Source organism: Gavialis gangeticus, unplaced genomic scaffold (assembly GCF_001723915.1).
Source record: "Gavialis gangeticus isolate Ggan-Ray unplaced genomic scaffold, GavGan_comp1, whole genome shotgun sequence".
NCBI lineage: Eukaryota > Metazoa > Chordata > Crocodylia > Gavialidae > Gavialis > Gavialis gangeticus.
This window is the reverse complement of record NW_017728998.1, coordinates 44,259,584-44,280,730: the sequence shown is the minus strand read 5'-3', so window position 1 is coordinate 44,280,730 and position 21,147 is coordinate 44,259,584. Positions and strand designations below refer to the sequence as shown.

General features: G+C 42.5%; 1 protein-coding gene across 1 annotated transcript in view; it reads right to left on the bottom strand.

The window, feature by feature from the left end:
• Positions 1–21,147, bottom strand: part of GLG1 (golgi glycoprotein 1) — a gene marked incomplete at its 5' end in the record, with an annotated part of 79,545 nt that overhangs the window by 18,200 nt on the left and 40,198 nt on the right. The window contains 10 exons of the mRNA XM_019505298.1: positions 2,920–3,021; positions 3,424–3,566; positions 4,194–4,317; positions 7,410–7,547; positions 8,040–8,132; positions 9,402–9,519; positions 13,897–13,985; positions 16,342–16,455; positions 17,374–17,436; positions 18,666–18,752. Coding sequence (XP_019360843.1) covers positions 2,920–3,021; positions 3,424–3,566; positions 4,194–4,317; positions 7,410–7,547; positions 8,040–8,132; positions 9,402–9,519; positions 13,897–13,985; positions 16,342–16,455; positions 17,374–17,436; positions 18,666–18,752 — 1,071 coding nt within the window. The remainder of the gene's footprint in view (positions 1–2,919; positions 3,022–3,423; positions 3,567–4,193; positions 4,318–7,409; positions 7,548–8,039; positions 8,133–9,401; positions 9,520–13,896; positions 13,986–16,341; positions 16,456–17,373; positions 17,437–18,665; positions 18,753–21,147) is intronic.

Sequence of the window (21,147 nt, the reverse complement as noted above, 5' to 3'; positions counted from 1 at the left end):
CGGGGGGGGACGATTGTTTTGGCTGCTTAGGTTTGATACTTTGAGAAGCCATGAGTGAATGAAGATCTACTGTTCAAGAAAAAGGCCAAAGAGTTATTCAAAATTATTGATGATGTCATGCAGCAGGTTGGTCTGAAATGGCAGGACTGTGTTGGACTATGCAAAGATGGAGCAAAAAGCTGTGGCTGGCAGACAAGAAACCATTCAGGCTTTGACAAGCTCCAGGTGCTATTTGGACTTGCTGTATGATCCACAGAGAGGCCCTAGCTTCAAGGGATGAGTCCAGAGCCACATTTTGCACTATCAACCGCCACTAATGTTGTGAACTACATAAAAATCAAAAAGCCAGATTTTACTGCTGTGGGTGATTTCAGATTATGAAGTGCTGCTGAATCCAGAGGGCCATCTTGGGTCAAAATTCTGACAAGTGTGCTTGAACTCAGAGAAAAAAGAAGCATCTTTAAAAAAAATCATAAAGAATGCAGAAAAAATTATAATGAAAAGACTTTGTTTTGAAACTGGCTTATTTTAGTGGTATCTTTGAAAAACTAGTATTTTAAAATGCTCAGCTACAAAGAACTCACTCCCACATTCTTCAGCTTAAGGATACGGTGAAGAACTCATTCAACAGGAAACTGGAAAAGTGAAACAACAGGCTAGCAAAGGCTAAAAGGCATACAGGCAGCCCTCGACTTACAACGTTTCGAGTTACGTTTTACACTTATAATGTTTATAAACTGACACCCTGTTTCAACTTTACAATGCCAGTTTTGACTTACAACGCTTGATCCAATTCAATGCCATGCCAACGAACAAGTTGGCTGCGTCGCTCATCTCCCTGGAGAACATCTGTCCAAACTTCCTTGGACACTTTAAGAAAGCAGACAAGACTCCCGAAAAACCTGCAGCCAAAATTCCTGAGAAGACTCCAGCCAAGAGCCCTTCAAAAAGTCCAGCAAAGTCACCTCAAAGAAGTCCTTCCAAATCAATATGATTGCTATTTACAATATAAATATATTAATGTAGCTATGTTACACTCATCTATAATTGATTGAGTACAAAATTCTGGGGTATTTTTGGTGAAAATAGGGTATCCGGCCTTGGTTCAGGAACCAATCCCCCATTTATAACATTGTTTCTTATGAGAAAGTTGGTTCCGAATTACAACACTTCGACTTAAGATGTGGTTTTCAGGAACCAATTGTGTCGTAAGTCCGAGGGCTGCCTGTATTACAAACTCTTAAAGCATTTATTGAAAATAATGAGCTGCAGAATGCTGAGGAGACATGAAAAGTATATAAAAAAAGTTCATTACTGAAAGTTCTGTTTTAAAAATAGTTCCTTAATACAGAATTAGAACTTGAAAAACACGCTCGAGTTACAAACACTTTCAGCACAAGGACTCCTAGAGAAAACTGATGCTACAAAAGAAGATCAGTTTATTGACAAAGCTTTGGGTATTAGTTTAAACACTATGTTTTAATGAAGAAAATGCATGAATTTTTTTTTTTAGCAGAAATATAGGAATCAAGTATTCAGTTTTACGCAAAAAGGCCAAGTGGATAATTATTCCTTTTGTTATGTTTTTGGGTGGAATTGGGGATTCTGCACCAAAACAAAATATAGATCACAACTGAACACACAGTGAAAACTGAGTCGCTGCATCAGTCTACAGCCTCGTATAAACTCTGCAGACAGAAGCAGGTTCCAAGTCACTAAAAAACCCCAACATATGCAAACATATGAGTTTAATCATTTGTACTTAATATCTTGATTCTAGCAATAAAAAAAAGATGTTGACATTTCCGAATTTTTTTGCATGGCGTGATAATACTTTGCCCTTAGTTGCAACCCACCTAGAAACCTTTCATACTCCACAATGTGGGAAAGGCAACTGTCTCAAGGCATCTTATTTAACAAACTGGAACATAAGCCAACTTTGATCTATTCACTCTTTCACTACTACAGTGCTAGCCAACCACCTCAGACCTTTTCAAGTGAGATATTTACCATCTCCAAAAACCATGAGACTTCTCTTCCTAACAAGATCCTTGCGTACTCTTCTGCCAGCCACTGTGTTCATCATGGATTTTGCATCAGCAAGCCTCTGTTGATATAAAGTGAGGCATCTGATTTCTGCACCAGAACAGAGACATGGGGGTGCTGAAATGGCTGACAGCGATTGGCTCCGTGCAGCATGGAGCAGGGGTCAATCCATTTCCCAGTGTCACTCACCCCTTTCACTGCAGCTCCACAGCTAGACATTTAACTCTTTACCTACTGCCAAATTGAAGGAGTCAAACAATTTGGCAGCAGCTGTAAGGGAATTAAACCTCCAGCTGTGGAGCTGCAGTGAAAGCAGGAGTGACACTGGAATGTACTTAATGCAGCCAATATTCAGCCATGGTGAGCTCAGGCTGTGGCAGGTCAGATTCTGGAAAAAAAACAAAAAACCTTTTTACCTCATTTTGACCTCCCAAAACAAGGGACATACCTTATTTGGGGATGTGCAGGAAATGAGTAAATATGATGATATTATAAAGAAGGACTTTTATGACTATTTCACTCACAACAGATGTGAAACTCAACACTACAATAACTTTTATCTGTTTTTCATAAATACTGAAGACAATTTTCTCTGCTACGGCAAATCAGTGGCAATGAGAAATCAAGAGGCAAAGCTTGACATTGTAATGGTGTATGAGCAAAAGACTAATTCTTGGTTGTCGAGCACAAGCAAGAAGCCTGTTTCATAAGTTCCAGATGGAGCGTCTTGAACTATGAACAGTTAAATTGCTTTATCAAGAGAGTTTCTTTATGAAGGGAGACATGTAGCTCATTTCACAAAGACTTGTGAAGTTAGATCTGCTGAGGAGAACTTTTTTCTAAACTAGGGAGTTTAGGTATCATGCCTCCTACCTCTTCAGAACAGTGCATCTGAAGCTGGGGATCTAGCCGGTAATCAAGAGCCGATTCCTGGATTATCACTCGGATCTGATCCTCGCAGTCTGAAGACAGACGCTATTGAACGAAGGAAAACAGCCATCAAACCACTAAATAAAATCATATATATATTTTAAAAAGTAAACTGTTTTGGTAATTTAAGAGCATAGTTAAATGTCTTTAATCTGCTGGTTCTGGTAAAGGTTTTAAGCAATGGTGCTCAACATTCTGGTTCCACAGGGAGATGAGTAACGCAACATCAGCCTGAGGCAGATCCCACTGCACACCATCCTGATGTCACACACCTGGTCTAAGAGGTAGTTAAGCTTAAATGGGGAGACTGCAAGAGCCCCTCTGTATATAGCATAAAAAAGTTTACAAGCATTCAAACTGGGAGTCAAAGTCTAAGATACCAGGGTGGACAATCAGTCAGTGTTGCTAGGCACATATTTGTGCAGCTCATGTTTACATAGAACTTACCTGGTCTGCGTATTTCAACTTCAGGCATGAGATAACTTGCCCCTCCAATTCTGTATCATCCTTTGCCTTACTTAGGATATTTTGGCAAAATTTGGGAATGTCTGCTTTACAAGCCTTCCTGAGCACTGGATTTAAGCGGTAATCTGTGAAAGGACACATTAGAATTCATAAACAGACACCATCACAAAGATATTAACAAACAGCAAACTGGATTTGTAGTATGTTCTGAATGATGATCCTATAAGGGTTTCATTAGAAAGGATTAAGTCAGGGCTCCACAACCCAAAACTTTTTGAAGACCCACCTACACTTTTTTTTTTTTTTTTTTTTTTTTTAAATGGAGGGCTACCATGAGTGGTATTTGTTCTGACCAGATGCAAGCCCTTGGGATGTTCACAAGCAGAGAACTGGACTACCCACACAGATGGATGCAATGATTAAGGAAGGATGCAGGATTTCCAGTTTTTCAAGTCTATTCTTTTAATGACATGGTTTAATAAAGATTTATGACACGCTGTACACCACAGAGCTAAGGTTTTCCCGTTTTCCACTGAAAACACTGACCAAACCATAAAAATCTCAGGAGTAAATGGACCCAATAATTATGCAACATCCAACTACAGTGGACAAACCTAAACCACTACTTCTTTACGTGGAGCAAAGCACCATTAAATGAAGAAAATTAATTTGCAGTTGGATTCTGGTGCTCACTTTTCAGCCAAAACACATAATTAGATGCTTTCAAGGTAAAAAGTAAAAAAGTATAGTACCTGTATTCTGTGTAATCTGCCGCTTGGTAATCATTTGTTTGCATTTAGGGTCCATCACCTCGCTGTTCTTATTCTGTTTCAAACACTGAAGCATGTTCTTTGAATCTGCCTCTGGGCAGAACCTCTGCAAAAAGGAGAACTCAATTTTTATCACTAATTAGCCCTCACAATTCCAAACATTCACATAGAAACTAAATCTCCAACCCAACCCAAAGGAATCATGCTTGATTCTTCCACTCCTCCAGTAACAACCATTTTCTTATATTCTCTCTAAATTGGCAGAGGAGAAAGGAAGTAAATATCTAGTTTTGGAAAGCATAAGCTGGGCAGCTGCTACTAACTGCAGTTGTGGGTTGCAAGCTCTGTGTTAACAAGACGTCTGGCTATCCAGGGTATCTTTATTTTCCATTCACTAGAGCTATTGCACATTATGATGCAAAACTCCTATTATTTCTATTTGGGTCTCATCTCCATCTCCTGCTTCTCTCCCCACTGAGTCCAAATACAGGAACAAACAGATGCTGGTGACTGTACAAGCAAACCACTGTCCTGCATAACAGCTGCTTGGTACAGGAAAGCTAAGAGACCTCTAATGCAGTGCTCAGTACACAATAAAGCTATGGCTACGGAGAGACATTCAGTTCTAGCACTAAGAATTACTGGCAAATTATCAGTGCTAGGAAAACATATCTGGGTTAAGGCCATACAGGCGCTCCAGATCCCTGGCTGGAGAGCTTCATGGACTCCCTGAAGGCAAGCTCTCCTGCAAGGGAATGGTAAGGGGATAGTCCCTGGGTCTCCCTGAAAGCAGACCCTCATGAGTGGGTCCCTGACAAAGGTAAAAAAGGGAGGCTGAGGGTAGGCATAGGCCAGGGGTGGGCAATTATTTTGGGTGGAGGGCTGCTTACTGAGTTTTGGCAAGCCATCAAGGGCCACGTGACAGGCAGCTAGGGGCAGATTAATATTAATTTTCTAAATTTTTTAGGGGCCCCATGGGCCAGAAGGAAATGTCCTGGCAGGCTGTATCCAGCCCACAGACTGCATTTTGCCCACCCCTGGCATAGGCAGTGAGCGGAACCAAATCGAATACCCTTTGCTACAACTTCCACAAGTTCCGCTATTTAGAAGCAACTACAATACACAATGTAGCAGGATGCTTCTAAAAAAATCTGTTTCTGAGGAGCTGCCCAGTTAAGTGCACGTTGCACTGGTGGAACAGTGGAGGTAGTGGGGTGTGTCAACTTCATTGCTCTGTAGGGATGGTATTTAAACTTGTGTTTGTACAGGGGGAAAAGTACCCCTAAGGATCAGGGAACAGCCTTTTAATCTTGTGGTGTATGCAGGACCTTACAATTCTGGAGCTAAAGGGCTCTGTGCCCTTTGTGGGAAGCCATTTAAGCTTCACTCTCCCTGGGAAAGTCTGATTCGTGTGGCAAGGATGGTGAGGACATGAGTACAACTGATATCAGGGGCCTGGCAGCAGTGTTAACTTCATTGAAAGCAGCCTGTAGAGTTGTCTCAGCTATGAGTACCCTTGTAAGACTAAGGAAATCAATCTTCCCTTCTGTCCTGGGTAACAGAGTCCAAAAGGTCCATCAGATTTTTAGAAACCTGAAAATTGTAGTGGGCCAAATAGGCGTGGCAATTAGCTATTCAAAACTGCAGACTAGCTGCTGAGTATTAGGGCTGTTCAAAGCTTCAGTAGCCAATTTGATTCAGAGGAGATTCGGCAGCCAATATTAAAACACAAAAAAATCGGGAGGCCCATTGATCTCTCCAAACCAAATCAGAAGCCTCTGAATCAATTCAGACAGATTCAGAAATTTGGCTGTAGACTGTACAGGCAGGCACTAGGCAGTGCTGGCGAGAGGAGCTGGGGGAGCAGCCGGACGAGCCTGGGCTTGAGCCGGCAGCCCCAGAAGAAGCTGCAGCTCGTCTAGCTGCTCCCTTGGCTGCCCCCCCACTGGGGCGAGGCAGGAAGTGCTGGCAGCCCCGGGAGAAGCCGTGAGGCTGGGGGAAGCCCCTGTTCATTCCCCAGCTCCTTGACTGATCCCCACAGCCCCTGCGGCTTCTCCCGGGGCTGCCAGCATTTCCTGCCTCACCCTGGCAGAGGGGTAGCCAGATGATCCACAGCTTCTCCCAGTTGAAGCCAGGGCTCATTTGGCTGCTCCCCCAGCTGCACCCGCCGGCACTCCCTGTATAGTCTTGCCAAATATCTTCAGATTTGGCCAAATCGAAATAGGGATAGTGATTCAAATCACTGAATCGAATCACTATCCTTTTGAATTGCTGAATCCAAAGCAAGTACTTTCCACTTCACACAGGCCTACTGAGTATGCAATCTTGCTGAACTGTTCCACACTCTGTCTTCCTATTAATCCAAATTTCTTATTCATAGCTATGAGCTAACCTATTCTCCCTGGTTATCAGAGTAAAAATAGTTGATGCTCCTAGATAGCACACTCTTTCTTTTCTGCCCATTTAGCAATGGGGTTAGCCAAAAATGCTTACACTAAGTCCATTATGGCCTTGTTGACTGGCAAAAATAGCCTCATCAGGCTCACTTGGTACAATATTACAGGGAGTATGATAGTCAGACACTGTCTGGGAAATCTTTAAGGTGCTTCCCCCTCTATTTAATAAGTTCATGCAAACACCGTGCATCCTCTGAGGATTGGGACACTGGTTGCACTGACACTGCATCAGAAAAGGGAGAGTCTGTAGACTCTTTCATCTTCGCTACTATTAAAAACTAATCATGATGATCTGGGGGAAGTGTTCCCAAGTACAGACTTTTGATGTCAACGGGCCTTCTCTGACCATGGGTGGAGTTGCTGAAAACCACACAGCCAGATTGTTCTTTTTTACATAGCTAATGGCAGCCCGGGATCTATTACATAGATTTGTGGCATCAGTGAATTTGTACCAGGGATCCAGGTTCCAGCTAGTGTCAAGCTAAAACTAAACGGCTAAACTACAATGTGGGAGGGACCACAAAACTCTTAGGATTCTACCCAATTCAGTGAAGCTTTTTTCCTGAGAGAAAGCTGTTCTGAAAAAGCACAAGAGCTTTAGGTCACTCGTGCAGAGAATGACTGACTTTTTAAATCCGAGTCCACTTCTTTCATGTCTCCAGAACAGATATCCTGAGTTCTAGAAAAGTTAGTTTTCCTTGTGAACTTGACTCCATCCCAACAGTCAATATGGCAACATTACCTTGATCATCTGTTTGCAGACCCTCATAAGTGTATAGTCCAACTCAGGATCCATCATTTCCGTCTCCTGCAGTTTAAACACTTTTTGGTGACATCGGGTGCTCAGCTGCTTCTTAATTTCTTTCAAACACTCGATAATCTGCAACAAGAGCATTACAGCAACTGAAACAGACACAATGATCATCCTCCCACATTTTTGGAAGGAAACATGTTTCTGGTGTTCCCCTGCTGGCTCGTTTTCAAGTATCTGTGCACTTCGCAAGTTCTAGGCAGAGTCTGGAATTTATCTAAAAAGTCAAACATAAAATAAGTTGCTGGTAATCAGCATTAAAGCTTACTAAATGTTCCTATTAGTTTAAGCTAAATGAAGATGGCAACAATATTATCCTACTTATTTTTGACTTACACAGTCATTATAACTTTGCAATGGTATAGACAGATGAAACAGACAAACTGAACCCTGACCTTATCTGGAAAGAACTGACTAATGAAATGCTCCAAAATGATAAAAATGGAATTGGAAGATACCCTAAAATACAAGTCTAATGCTATACTTGATTGAGATACAAACATTCTTCAAAAAAAAGGTTTGGAATGAAAAGTGGAAACAAATAATTAAGAGACCCATTACCTGAGCATTGCCATAAGGCACATTCTGGCAGTAGTTCTTGATGTCATTCTTACAAGCCTCATACAGCTCTGGTTCAAGCCTGATATCCTCACTCTGCAAGATAAGATGATGCAGTGAAAAACAAGCTATTAGCTCAGACAAACAGATTGCATATTTTATCCAACAAGAGTTTTTATTCACAAAACAGACAAAGGAGACATTTGGGATAACAAGGACAAGTATTCAGTTCTTCAAACCAAAGGGTATAGTAGGTAAAAACAGTCAGAGTTTGGTGGTGGAAGCAGGTCCCCAAGTTGCTGTGTGATTAAGTACCACTTTCAAGGCAAATTCAACTCTCCATATACTTCTTGTTGGCTACCTAAGCCTAAGTAGAGCTGGATAAATATTTGGCTCAACTATGCCAGCCAGACGTACCTCATCTATTTCAATTGTCTAAAGACAATTCTTACATGAGGTGTATTAACACTTACCTGAATTACCTTGGCCAGGACACAAAGTGAATGCCAGCAAAAAAAACATGTTTATTTTCAGAAATCAGCTGGCAATAGGTTTTTAGAATTTCATTTTTATTCCACACTGAATAAAAGGTTTTGCATTCACTTTAGTAGGGACACTAAGCATAATTTCCCCTTTACTCTCTACAAATGTAGGGAGCCCCTTGATCCCTGAAAATGTCCTCCCCCCACTTTTTACATTAGGGTCAAAGATAGGTCTCAGACAGAAAGGTTTTGGCTAAAGAGAAGACCATCAACAGGACTCTCTTCCACAGAACTGCTCCTCAATGATGCATACCAACCAACTGCCTCCACTGAAGGGTTGTATGCGCTGCCTCTGAAGTGGCTGAGGACTATTAGTCAAAGTTTTACTGATTAAACAATGTCACAGGAAATTTTGTGCTTTTAGTACTGTAAACACTAATGCCAGGAAGCTAGGAGGCTGTTTAATTTCAAGGAAAAAAACCAGGAATATCCTGTTTTTTATCCTGCCTCAGTAACTAACCCATTGTGTAGTACTGGACATGTCACTTCACCTGTAAAATGTGGCTAATACTTGCCTCCTGAGGGACTAGGGGAAACTGGCATATGTGTACTGCTCTCTAAATGCACAGCATAAGTAATTAAATTCAGGCAGCTGGCATCAGAACATGAGAAAAGTCATTACTTCAGCCTGAAGGGCAACTGACTTGGATTGCTGCGCAATCAAAAGTTGTTTCCTTCAACTCTGCCACAGCTGAAGGAGATGCATCTCATGTAAGGATGATAATTCTTTTCTTAAGGTGTGTAGAAAAACAACAGAAGACATGACAGGAAGAGCAAGTAAAAGTGATTCAGCAATCTGTCCAAGAGCTCTGTGCACACTTACCATCTCTAGCTCCTCAACACGCAACTGTTTGCGGCACTTCAGAGACACCCTGTGCTCCTTGGCATCCTGCAGAGTGTCGTTACGCACAGTAGTGCTCAAGCAGATCACCACATCTACCCTGCAGAGAAAGAAAACAGACTCTTATTTATATATATGGCGATTTATTTCTGGGACTTTCATGCCAGACAACAGGACTAGGACTGGCACACCACACTACTCAAAACACCGTGTTACTCAGAAGTTAAATAACTCCCTGGAACACAAAGGGATGCTAAGTCAGCACAAAGTCTTCTGCACTTTTGGTAAGAAGATACAAAGAGCACAGACTCAATCAGATAAGGGAAAAATTGAAACAGAAGTTATAAAGACAGTTTACAGATTTTTTTTTTGTTTCCAAAACCAGGCCCAGCTGTTTAGTTCAGTGTAGGACATCATAAATACAAGAGAACGAGATCTGAACTAGAGGTTGGACCAGATGACCCTTGAAGTTCCACACAACCGTCTCATTCTAAAACTGAGAGTAAGTGAGATTTGGACTCTTAAATCACGTGTACACTCCCAAAAATTGCCACTTGTTATTTCATGGATATGCTGTATAAATGTGTATATTGCATTACAAACAGTATATGTGAACTAATGGAGCAGCTACACCATATTTTGTGAAAGGCATTTTACTCTTGATGAGAAAGTCACCCTGCTCCTGTGTTCCGATTTAGATATTTGTTGTCAGTGTTATCAGTCGAGATCCAGATTTTCCATTTTCCATGGGAAAATGAAGTAAACCACAGATTTTGCCTTTTACCAGAGGCAAAACGCAAATTTCTCCTTTTACCAGAGAAACCCATGGATTTTGCAATGAGCTCCCTGCAGGGAGCAGGAGGAAGGTGGAAAGACAGGGGGCTCCATGTACGTAGACATTAGGGCTGTGTGAAGCTTCAGTAGCCAATTCTATTTGAAGGAGATTCAGCCCGATTTGGCAGATGAATCTCTGAATCTGAAGCAAATCTATTAAGAGTTCCCAATTGAACTGGAAGCCTACAAATTGATTTGAAAAGATTCAAGGCCAATTTGGAGATTTGGCTATCAGCTATTCAGTTTCCCTCACATAAAGCAAACCCACTTTATAAAGTAACAAATAGGGATAGGTTCCCAAGGCAGTGAGGGATGGAGCAAGAGAGGCTGGGACTAGGGAAGGGGCAGAGGGAGGGGTGCCATTCCTAGGACTGTACCGTGCTATGCCTGTCCCCCCATGCCTGGACTCTGCCTGTCCCCCGCGACCCAGCTCCTGGGCTGCACCGTGCCATGGTGCAGGCAGCTGGTGCTGGCTGCTCCTGGGGCTGCTATGTAGCATGAACTGAACTAATGTAGCTGATGTTAATATTGAGTGTAATAATAGTAAAATGTAACCATATTAGTTTTATCCTGGAAGCAACTTGAAAACTGCATTTTGTATCCTTCTGCTTGACATAAGTAAATGAACTCTGCATAGCCTTTATGTATGAGTGTGTGTAAACGGGTGAATGGAGAGAGAATGGCATAGAGATGAGAGAAGATTTAACTGTTTATCTAAGTAACAAGGCACCAAATGTAAGTTACCAGCCAGTAACTACCAAACGGCTGAAGAATCCCTTTGAAGCTCAAGGGCACAAAGGAGATAACAGAAGAAGAAATTCTGCCAGATGGGCAACAAGAACACTCCAAGGCTAAGATAAGCTGAAGACAAAAGAAAAACAACCACAAAGACAGAAGCTGGGTATGGAAAAACCCCAAAGCACTGACACAAAGGATGCCAATCTCTATAAAAGAACACATTAAAAATGCCAAGTTGGGTGAGTCCTCTTTTCTCTACTGTTTCACCAGAGCACAGATGCATCTGGTCACCCCGCTCCAGCTATTATCTTCAAATCATCATCATCTACTCAAACCCAGGTTGGCCACCCTGGGCTGATACCAAGCAACTTACTGCTGGTAACTATATCTGGTGTGTGTGTGTGTGTGTGGATGAAAAAGTTGTTTTGTGTACGTGTTTTCCTGTGTGTAATGATGTGCATGGTGATTTGTGTGTGTTTGTATGAATAGTGTGCAGGAACCTCTGTGTCTAACAACCTACACTTCGGAACCTCTATGTTTAACTCATGCAATCAATAAATGTGGCACCTTACCTTATCCTCCTTTATAAAGTTTCGCTTGTAATTTGAGCAACATTTCTGGTGGAGAATGGTGGAGGTATAGTGGTCTTGGGTTAGACCAACCACTTAGAAGAATAGAGAAATACCTGGATATTTGGACAAGTTGTTTGACTTAGAAAGCCCACCTGTGGGTTATGGACTGCCAGGGTAATCCGAACCGCATACAGAGAGGGCTCCATTGTTGTAATTTAAGTTTTGTTTGTGGATATTAAGAAGTTCACTTTGTGGGTTATAGACTGCCAGGATAGTCCATAAGACAGTAAAGAGTGAGGCAGATGTAAAAAATGTCAAAAGATCCCCAGCCTATATATCTGCAAGATATGAGTCTTTTAAAACAAGTGCTGCAGTAATTTAGACATAGCCCACGGACCAAGCAAGCAGTAAGAGATGCCTGTACCCTTGTACATTTAAAATACAAATTTAAGAACTATGTGCAGGCATATAATATACTACCACACTCCATGAAAAAGGAGGCTGCAGCAATGTAACTTTTATGGGAAGCTGTTCCTCCGTCTAACTGTTAGGAGGCATTTTAAAGGGGTTAGTTAAAATTTGTAGTAAGGTAAAGTTGTATGGTAATTGTGACTAAGGTTGTAAGTTTTGTACAGGAGAGGTGGTTTGTTACCGCTGACCAGAAAACTGTTGGTCTGGGTCAGGCAAAGTAGTGAACATGAGTACATGCTATGGTCGACTTGGGATTAAGTAAGAACCTCCTGTTGTGTCTGAAATAGGAAACTAGGAGAGAACAAAGAAAGTCATCTCTCTGCTGGAAAGGCTGTGTAAATGACAGGGTCCTTAGGAAGGGTTAGTTTTTTACAGATAGTTACAAGAGCCAGTTGTGTGTTTTCTGTAAAGTTTGTAAAGTGTAAGTTACAAGTGCAAGTTATAGCAAGGTAAAAAGTGTTATGCAGGCAGTGGAGCTTCAAAGAGATCAAAAACAGTTAAAGAAATGAGACAGATCCTTTAGGATCTTGTGTGCCCCCCCCCCAAAAAGAGAGGCAATGAGTGGCACAGAAAGAGACAAGGTATGTTAGTGGACATCTGCTCAGGCAGCGGCAGAGAATTTGTGATTGGAAGTGAGGGAAAACTTGGAATCTCTATGTCCAACTCATGCAATCAATAAACATGGCACTTTGCCTTATCCCCCTTTATCAAGTCTTACTCATGATTTGAGCAATTGGCAATTTGAGTAACAGCTGCAGCAGAGGCTGGGGGGAGTGGCAGCAAGCAGAGCCCCAGCTGGCACAGGATGTGGCACAGCTTGTCCACACTCACCCTAGCCCCCACGGCAGCAGCCCTGGGAGCTGTCAATGGGTGTGGGAAAGGAACTGGGATGGGGAGCTCCTCTTGCTGCTCCACACCCTCCAGGAGGGCTACAGGCTGGGGAGCTGTGTTGGGCTCTCCCAGAGTGCGCATGTGCCCGCAGATCTGCATGCGGGATGACAGCAGGTTGCCGCTGCAGGCTGGGGCTGGTGGCAGCACCAGGGTAATTCTTCCCGGTGCTAAGGGTGGGTACGTTAAGCACCAGGAACAGCCCAGTGCCACCACTGACCCCAGCCTGCAGTGGCAGCCTGCTGTCATCCCATGTGCAGGTTCAGGGGCACTGGGCTGTTCTCAGCACACCCACCCCAAACACCAGGAAGAATCAGCCTGGCGACACCACTGGCCCCAGCCTGCAGCAGCAGCCTGCTGTCAACCCACATGCAGAACTAGAGGTATGCACCCCTGGGAAGAGTCCTACACAGCCCCCCAGCCTGCAGCCCTCCTGGGCTACACAAGAGCAGCAAGAAGCATGCCCTGCCTCCTGCCCACACCAGACCCACTGACAGTTCTCACTGTTGCCAGCACCAGTCACTCCCAGGGCCACTGCAGCAGGAGCCAGAGTCAGTACAGGGCAAGCTGTGCTTTGTCCCATGCCACCCAGGGTTTGCTTGCTGCCACTCCCCCCAGCCCCTGCTGCAGATCTGGGGGCACGTGCCCCCCAGGAACAGCCTGACCGCCCGCAGCCCTCCCAGGGGATGTAGCACAGCAAGAGTAACTGCTTGTTTTTTTCAGCATGAGAATGTTTTAACAATCAGAAGAAAATTCAAAATTTGATACCAAGGCAGAGGAAAGAATTCCAGCTTAGAGGCAAGAACACCACCATGAGGCAGTTGCAAAATAGAGTCATGCAGAATGCAACAAGAAGAATGGTTTTTTTTTCAGTGGGAAAGATTAACACTTCTATAACAGAGGTAGAGAAATGCTCCTTTAGAACTTCATTACAAGTTTGAGTCAGGCTGCTCATTGCTTAAAGCATTACTTACTTTTTTTTGATGTTGGGGCAAAGTTTCAGCACATCTTCTTTGCAAGCCATTTTAAATTTGTAAGAGAATCTGAAATCCTTCATTTGAACCTAGAAAAGGCAGAAGTTTAAACAATTAAGTGATATTAGGCTTGCCTGAAAAAGCCTATTCAGTATTAACTGACTTGCCATGCCCTACCAGGATACAGCCAATGCAAGCCAAAACATCAGGGGTGTCAAGCACCAGAACCACTCCATCCAGCCTGATGGGCAGTTAGAAATGTGGCCTGCTGCAGAATCCATGTTCCCCAGGTCTCAGCAGACATGGTCATCTGCAGCAGAAGGGCAAGTTAATGGGGCCTGACACCGGCCCAATTACCCTGTTGCTGCTTGGCCTACTGCCATCCTGCTGTAGCTGCCACCGGCCCACCACAGGCACCCCTAGGCTGGATTCTGGATCTGGCCCTGGGCAAGTTTGATACCCCCTCTCTGTATATGATGTAGTTCTACTAATCTGGCCTGCCATTTTCCCTCCTCTTCACCTCCCCCAAACAATATGTTGACCAGCATTTTAAGGTATTTTTTCTACAGGAGAAGGCTTCTCATGGAAAACATACTTGAAAGAGCCACAAATGCCCTTCCTGCCTGTTGCTTAGATAAGGTTTACAATGGGTACAAATCAGGCACAAAGGCAGGCATTTCATCTTTCTTCCTATCCCTGAAGGTGTTGACCATACTGATTATCCATCAATACCATCCATACAACCTATATTGATCAATGAGCGTTTATGATTACGTGTGCAACCTACAGACACAGATTATTCAATTTAAGTAAGGATTCTGGCTAATTGCCATGCTCCCAAAAACAACATAACACACATATGACCATAATATAAATAAGTTCAAACAAAATAAACAAACTACAAATAATATACTAAAATAGAGCCCACCAACATAAAAACATTATCAATATAGTATCTTATCCCAGAACGTGCAAAAGTATGGGAAAGGAAAGCTAACCAGGGTGGTTGGAGATGAGGGGGATTATTAATAACTTCTATGTAACAATTTAAGCAGACAAGATGGTAAAAGGGGCAGGATTTTGAACCAAAATCCCACCATTCTAATAATAATATTAGTTAAAATAGAATCCATTCCTGTCTCTAATCTCACAAAAAGATGCAGGAGTTGAGGAAGGAAGAGCCAGAAGAGCCCTAAGAAACTTGTTCTGAGGTATGTCTAGATCTTTATTAGTGGCATAACCCCATACTTCAGTGCCATACGAGATCCAAGAGGTAAAATTTGGCTTTATATGCTGACTAGCCAACTGCCCAAAGGGGCCAAAATACATCCTTGCCTAACCCCTTTTTGCGTATGTGATTTTTTTGTGCAGGTTTAGCCTTCAAGCCCCACCTAATTTGGGCCCGTGTATCTTTCTAATATTCTATCAACAAATGCAAAAAAAGGATCAATCCCATAATTTATCAATTTCTCCTAAAGTGTACTTCTTTCTATACTGTTAAAAGCCCGACAAGTCTACAAATGCAATATACAGTGCTGATTTGTGCATCTGCGCATACTTATGTCTCAAAAATTGAAGAATAAATATGTTATCAATAGTGGAATATCTGTCCCTAAATCTGGTCTGATGTTCATCTAATATGTTTTCTCCTTTTACCCATGCTATGAGATAACAAATGGCGCCAAAAATTTTTAGCTGAACTGCCTATCAAACTTATAGGGTGATAGGATTCTAGCTTATCTTTTAAACCTGTCTTGAAAATTGGTACAATAATACTCCTTTTCCAAGAATCCAGGATTTGGCCCAACTCAATTATAGAGTTATACCATTTTTCCCAGATCAGACCCCACCATTTAATGTTATGGGCCTGGGGGCTTTATGCTTCTGTTGTACTTTGAGATGTGCTATTTGATCCTTTGTCACCCAATACTTAATTGCATCTGTGAGGGGTTTATTACTCCCTAGATTACTATTTATTTGTTCCATAAAAGTGAACTGATTGGAAAAAATGTTCTACCCAACTGTCTGCAGTAATATTATTTTCAATGTTATAATTAAAATTAGCTGTTCCTTTTGATACAAGTAGCCAGAAGGTTAATCTGGAGAAGCTTTCCATAACTTTCAAATCTCACTCTGAAAAGTTGTTCCAGTGTACCCAGTTTTCCTTAATTTCCTAGCTTTCCTATTTAATGATCTTTTCTGTTCTATACATTCTCTCTCAAACCAGAAAGCACCTTGTTCTTTAAATGTCTGTAGAGGATGGGAGGTTAAGAGGTGCTGAGGAGTGGGTGGAGGGACACAGACTGAGGGATAAGATGAGTAATATCACTCAAATGGATTGGGTCTTGTATAACAGAAGGGGCATTCGTAACAATTTCCTTTCCATCTCTATGGGTAAGATAGAGGCTACAGGTAATGAAGTGTGAAAAGGTAGAGGTTGCTCACCAGCTGGAAGTGAGTGACTCCAATAGCACACTTCTCATTCATCTCCTTCTGATGTTTGTTCTGGATCAGACATTCCATTAGGTCACCAGAGTCTATTTGGTTATCTGCCACCTCCTGAATAGATAGATGGACAAGATTTCACTCTCTTTAAGAGATGCATCCCCATAAACTATGTAACTTACAAATTAAAGAATTCAAAGATGTGACCCTATAAGAATTCAGATCAGTGAAATTAACATCACAGGTCTCTGCTTTGAATTTAAGCTCACATTAAATGACCATGTGTGGCCTGTGGCACATTAAACCCTCCTACAATCATGAAGCACACTTCTGAAAGCAAAACAATCTGAAACGAGCACAAATATATAGGCACTTTATTTTACATATTAACATACTGCAAACATTAACATTCATAATAAGACCTTATAAAAAGCTGGTGGCCTCACATCTGTTAGTCTGACTAATCGGTATCGCACAATGGTGCACTAAAGCTACTCTGAAACAAGTGACAGAAAGGAAGAGTATCAAGGGAGGAGTGAAGCCACTAAGTCTTTTTGCTAAGAAAAGAACTGTGGTCCTGAACCAACATAAAAATAGCCATGTTTTGAATTACAGTGCAGTTTTACCTGTGAAGCCTAGATTCTGCAGTGGGGGCCAATAACTGCAGAAGCCCTGGATGAAATAAGAAGAGGTCTCTGATTTAGCAGCTTACTATATGCACAATTCTTTCTTCTTGGTTCTTTTAGTTCTGCAAACAGCATGGTTAGGGTTCAGAACTTCATTTACAGCACTCCTATCCTCACACTGATGGGAGTAGAGTTATCTAGATCACTACATTTGAATGGTGACAATTTTTTATCTTTATGCAATGCTAGTGTAAACTGCACGTCCATTTATGACAACTTATGTCAAACCAGCTTACACTCCCTTTAATGCCTTGTAGTACTTCTGATTAGGTTTAAACACTGGAAACTACATCCCATCCAAAATATTTCTCATTCTTCTAAGAATCCCAGACTTTCATGTACTTACATGACAGAATGTTTGAATGATGGGCTCACACGCTCTCATCAGCAAGGCTTCAATCTGAATATCCTGTAGAAAAGACACAATGTGCACTTGTTATAGAAATTAAACAAAAAGCCAAATGAAAGGCTCTGTTCATGCATTAAAAGGTCCTGAAAACTGCTTCAAGACAAAGTTGCTCTGTTATGTTTATGGCACTTCTTTTAGATGACATCCAGAAAGCATCCCCATTGGCACCAGCAGTTATGCTGCCTGCCCTAGCCTAGAGATCAGCACCCTAAAGCCCACGGAGCCACTGGATCTGGCCTGTAGACATGGGTATTCAGTGGTGGCTCCTCCCATGCCACAGAAGAGAGAAGCAACAGCAGACTGGTCCTAGCACCCACTTGCCTCCAATCCAAACCATCATTCTGGCCTGAAATGGTTGCCAACCACTGCTCCACAGACAGTAATATGATCTGTAGGAGAGCCTTTCAACTTTAAGTGTTTGAACAGAGCTGCTCTGCGCACAGAGCTGGAGAAGTCCCCTACTGCTCAGATAATTCCGATAGAGTGAGAGTCCCCAAGGAAGAGTTACACTTCAAGATACTACAGCAAAAATAAGACACAGAAACAGTAAGCAAGGATTAAGCCAAGCATGTTTTAAGTGGTGGAAGGAAATAACCCCTACAGCAGTGGTCCCCAACATTAACTACTCTATGGGAACGATACTGAGCAAGTAACATGCTGTAGGTACCATCACATTTTGCTCTCATTGTCAAATCTCAGCTTTTAATTTCTTCTGGCCACAAGAAACAGTGGAGGGATTTGTAGATCATCATCCTAGAGCAAAAAAGCTTGACATGTAAAATGGAGAAAACCATTTGCCCACAGACACCTAAGAAAAGCCCCAACTACTACAGGTAAGTGATCTTAATGAATCAAACTGGTGGTCCCACACTGTCTAACTGTTGCTTCTGGCAAAAAAGTTGGGAGTAGAATATGTTGATGAAACTCCCTGAAGATGTAACCAACAATTTAGGCCCTGAACACATTTTGATTAAAGGCTACATGGTTTTTTCTACAGTAGAGGTTAGCCCCAACACCATGGCCATTCACCACCTTCCTTGCATTCTGCCAATGCAAAAATCCAAGCTGTTATTTAACACCTCTCAAAACAATTAACTCAGGATGACACTGCTTCACCGTAGAAATGGCAGTATTTCTGTGTCAAGTTGATAATCCATGTGTTTTTCAGTAATGGCCTGAAGGCAGCTGCCCATGCTATTTTAGAGATTCTTCCCTTCATTCTTGCTTACCTCAGACTCCAGCTCAGTCAAGTTTCCAACTATGTCTCTGCATTCAACCACCAAGTCATCAAGATGGTCCTGGAGACATTCGAGTTCCTAGACAGACCCAATTATCTTAGTATGTTATCAAATACCTAACATTCAGAACTTGTACAAAAGTGGCTATAACAAATCAGCAGTCTAAGCAGAGGACCTCCAACTTTCAGCATGCTCTTTACTGGCATCTCAAGAACTAGCACTGCTTTTGGGAAGACTCAATTATTCCGGTTGCTCTAGCAGCTTGGAGTCAATCTGATCTTACATCACGAACGGGCCTCAGCTGCAGATTTTAATCATTTAGGACTTGGTGACCAGTCTGTCAGGATTCATGAACATGACACTATACCCTTCCTTTTTCACTTTTGACACACTGTGTCCTCACAATGTTTCTCCTCCAGGTTTTAACTTAGGGTCAATTAAAAAGTATATGGAAAACTGATTTATCCAAGCTTCTCAACATTTTTTTTGGTATTTACACTAGCTGCTGGCTTCTATTTTTAAGTTCCTGATGATTGGAAATGTTGCTTTTCCATTTTACAAACATCGTAAAGGGAGGCATGTTGGCAAAATAATTTACACAAAGGCGTAGGCACCACGGTAGAGTAAGGATTACAACTCACAAGCACCCAATGCCCAAATATTCATTCCTTTAGGGCAGTGGTCAGCAATTTTTAAAGCAGTAGGCTGGAGGCAGGCTGGTGCTCCAAATTCAGCTGCAACTACCACTTCTTTTTGGTACCTGGCCACGACAGAAGCACAGGCCCTCAGTGCCACAATGCTGCAAAAGCCCCCAGCTCTACAGGTGAGATCCAATGCCTCCATGAGCCATATGCTGTCAACCCCTGCTCTAAGGGAAGCTCTCCCCCAGTCAGTGAGTTTTGTAACAGTGATGAAATGCTTGTGTTGATCCAGGCTTTCCCACAACCTGGATTTTGCTTTTAAATTTCAGTGTGCTAGTTTTTAAATCTAAACCGTTCTAAATTTTTTACATTTTTTGCTTGAAAAGATGACCTTGGAGGACATTTGGCTTTTTCTGTTCAGCCTTATTTTCAAGTAGAAAAAAATACCTCGTTGTAAAATTGTATTTTCTTTTCCCTCCCTCCCTCTTTCTTTGCACAATTTTGATCTTTCTCGCATATATTTAGAAACGCACACTGTAAGCAATGACTAAGGATGCCAGTCTACCATGAATGATGTTTGATTGAATGTATTCTCAGCAGAATGTTTTTCTGCAGCTGGTGCTTCGCTATAAGTTTGCCTTCTAGGATTAGGGAGACAAGGTTCTTTGGCTGAATCTGATATCTTTTATCTTCTAGGATTAAACACCCAGGCGCGCAACAGGGCTGGAGTGGTGTGGCACGGCAGCCAGACTCCGCTTCCCAGCAGCAGCTCCTTCTGGCTGCTACTACTACTGCCTCTGCTGCTGCTGGACCTGGCCCATCTACCCTGCACCCACCAGCAGGGACACTATGGAGACCAGCCTGGACCCCCGTAGACAGAGCGCACTTGGCCAGGCAAGATGGGATTGGGCTGTGGGTGGACAGAGCTAGGGCTAGGATCCCAGGGCAGTGACAGCAAAAGCCTGGAACAGGGCCATGATCTACTCCCTGCACTGGTTCCATGTTCCAAGCCTTGACTGCGCCTGCCCATCCTGCTCCTGGGTGCTGCTCCTCATCCAACCACAGTCCCATCCCATCTACCTGGCCAAGTGTCCCCACTCACCTGCTCCATCCAGGCTGCTGGGAAGCAGAGTCTGGCTACCACACCACCCCAGCCCCACTGCTTGCCAGGGGGCGGCAGAACCAGCAGCATGCACCACAGCTCAGGCTGCCTCCCACCACATGCGGGTCAAGAGGGGCAAGGGACCCACCACAGGCCAGGATAGCAAGCTGGATGGCCACTTAGGGGAGTTCTGATGAGCTTGTGTAGGGAGGTGGGAGGGTTGTGTTAGCCTGGCCTGCAACCGCTCACCAAAACTCCAAGTGGCCCTCCAGCCCAAATAATTGCCCACACCTGATTTTACATGAAAGAAGAATCTGACAAAGTTTTGTTAGAGAGCAGATGTTAACTCCAGCTCTTTTCAAACATGGGAAGCATGTCAATATTTTGCCAAATGCAAATGGGATAAAGACAGAGAGAAAATAAATTTCACACTTGTAATAGGATACAGAAGGAAAAAAAAAATAGCTGCCACAGTAAAGGAAAGAAAAAAAATCCTCTGTAATGGAAGGGAGACATTGGACATTTTATAGTGGAAAGACATTAAGATACTTTAGTGGTGGAGGAAGTATCTTTGGATTGATGAAGACAAAAAAACACATTTCAAAGTAAAAGTATTCATCAAGAATTAAACATTTAAGGCTGTTTGCAGTTTCTAGTTACTTATATTATACCATATTTGTGTATATTTCTCTTATTTGTTTTTTTTTAAATATATTAGGATATCCTTAAT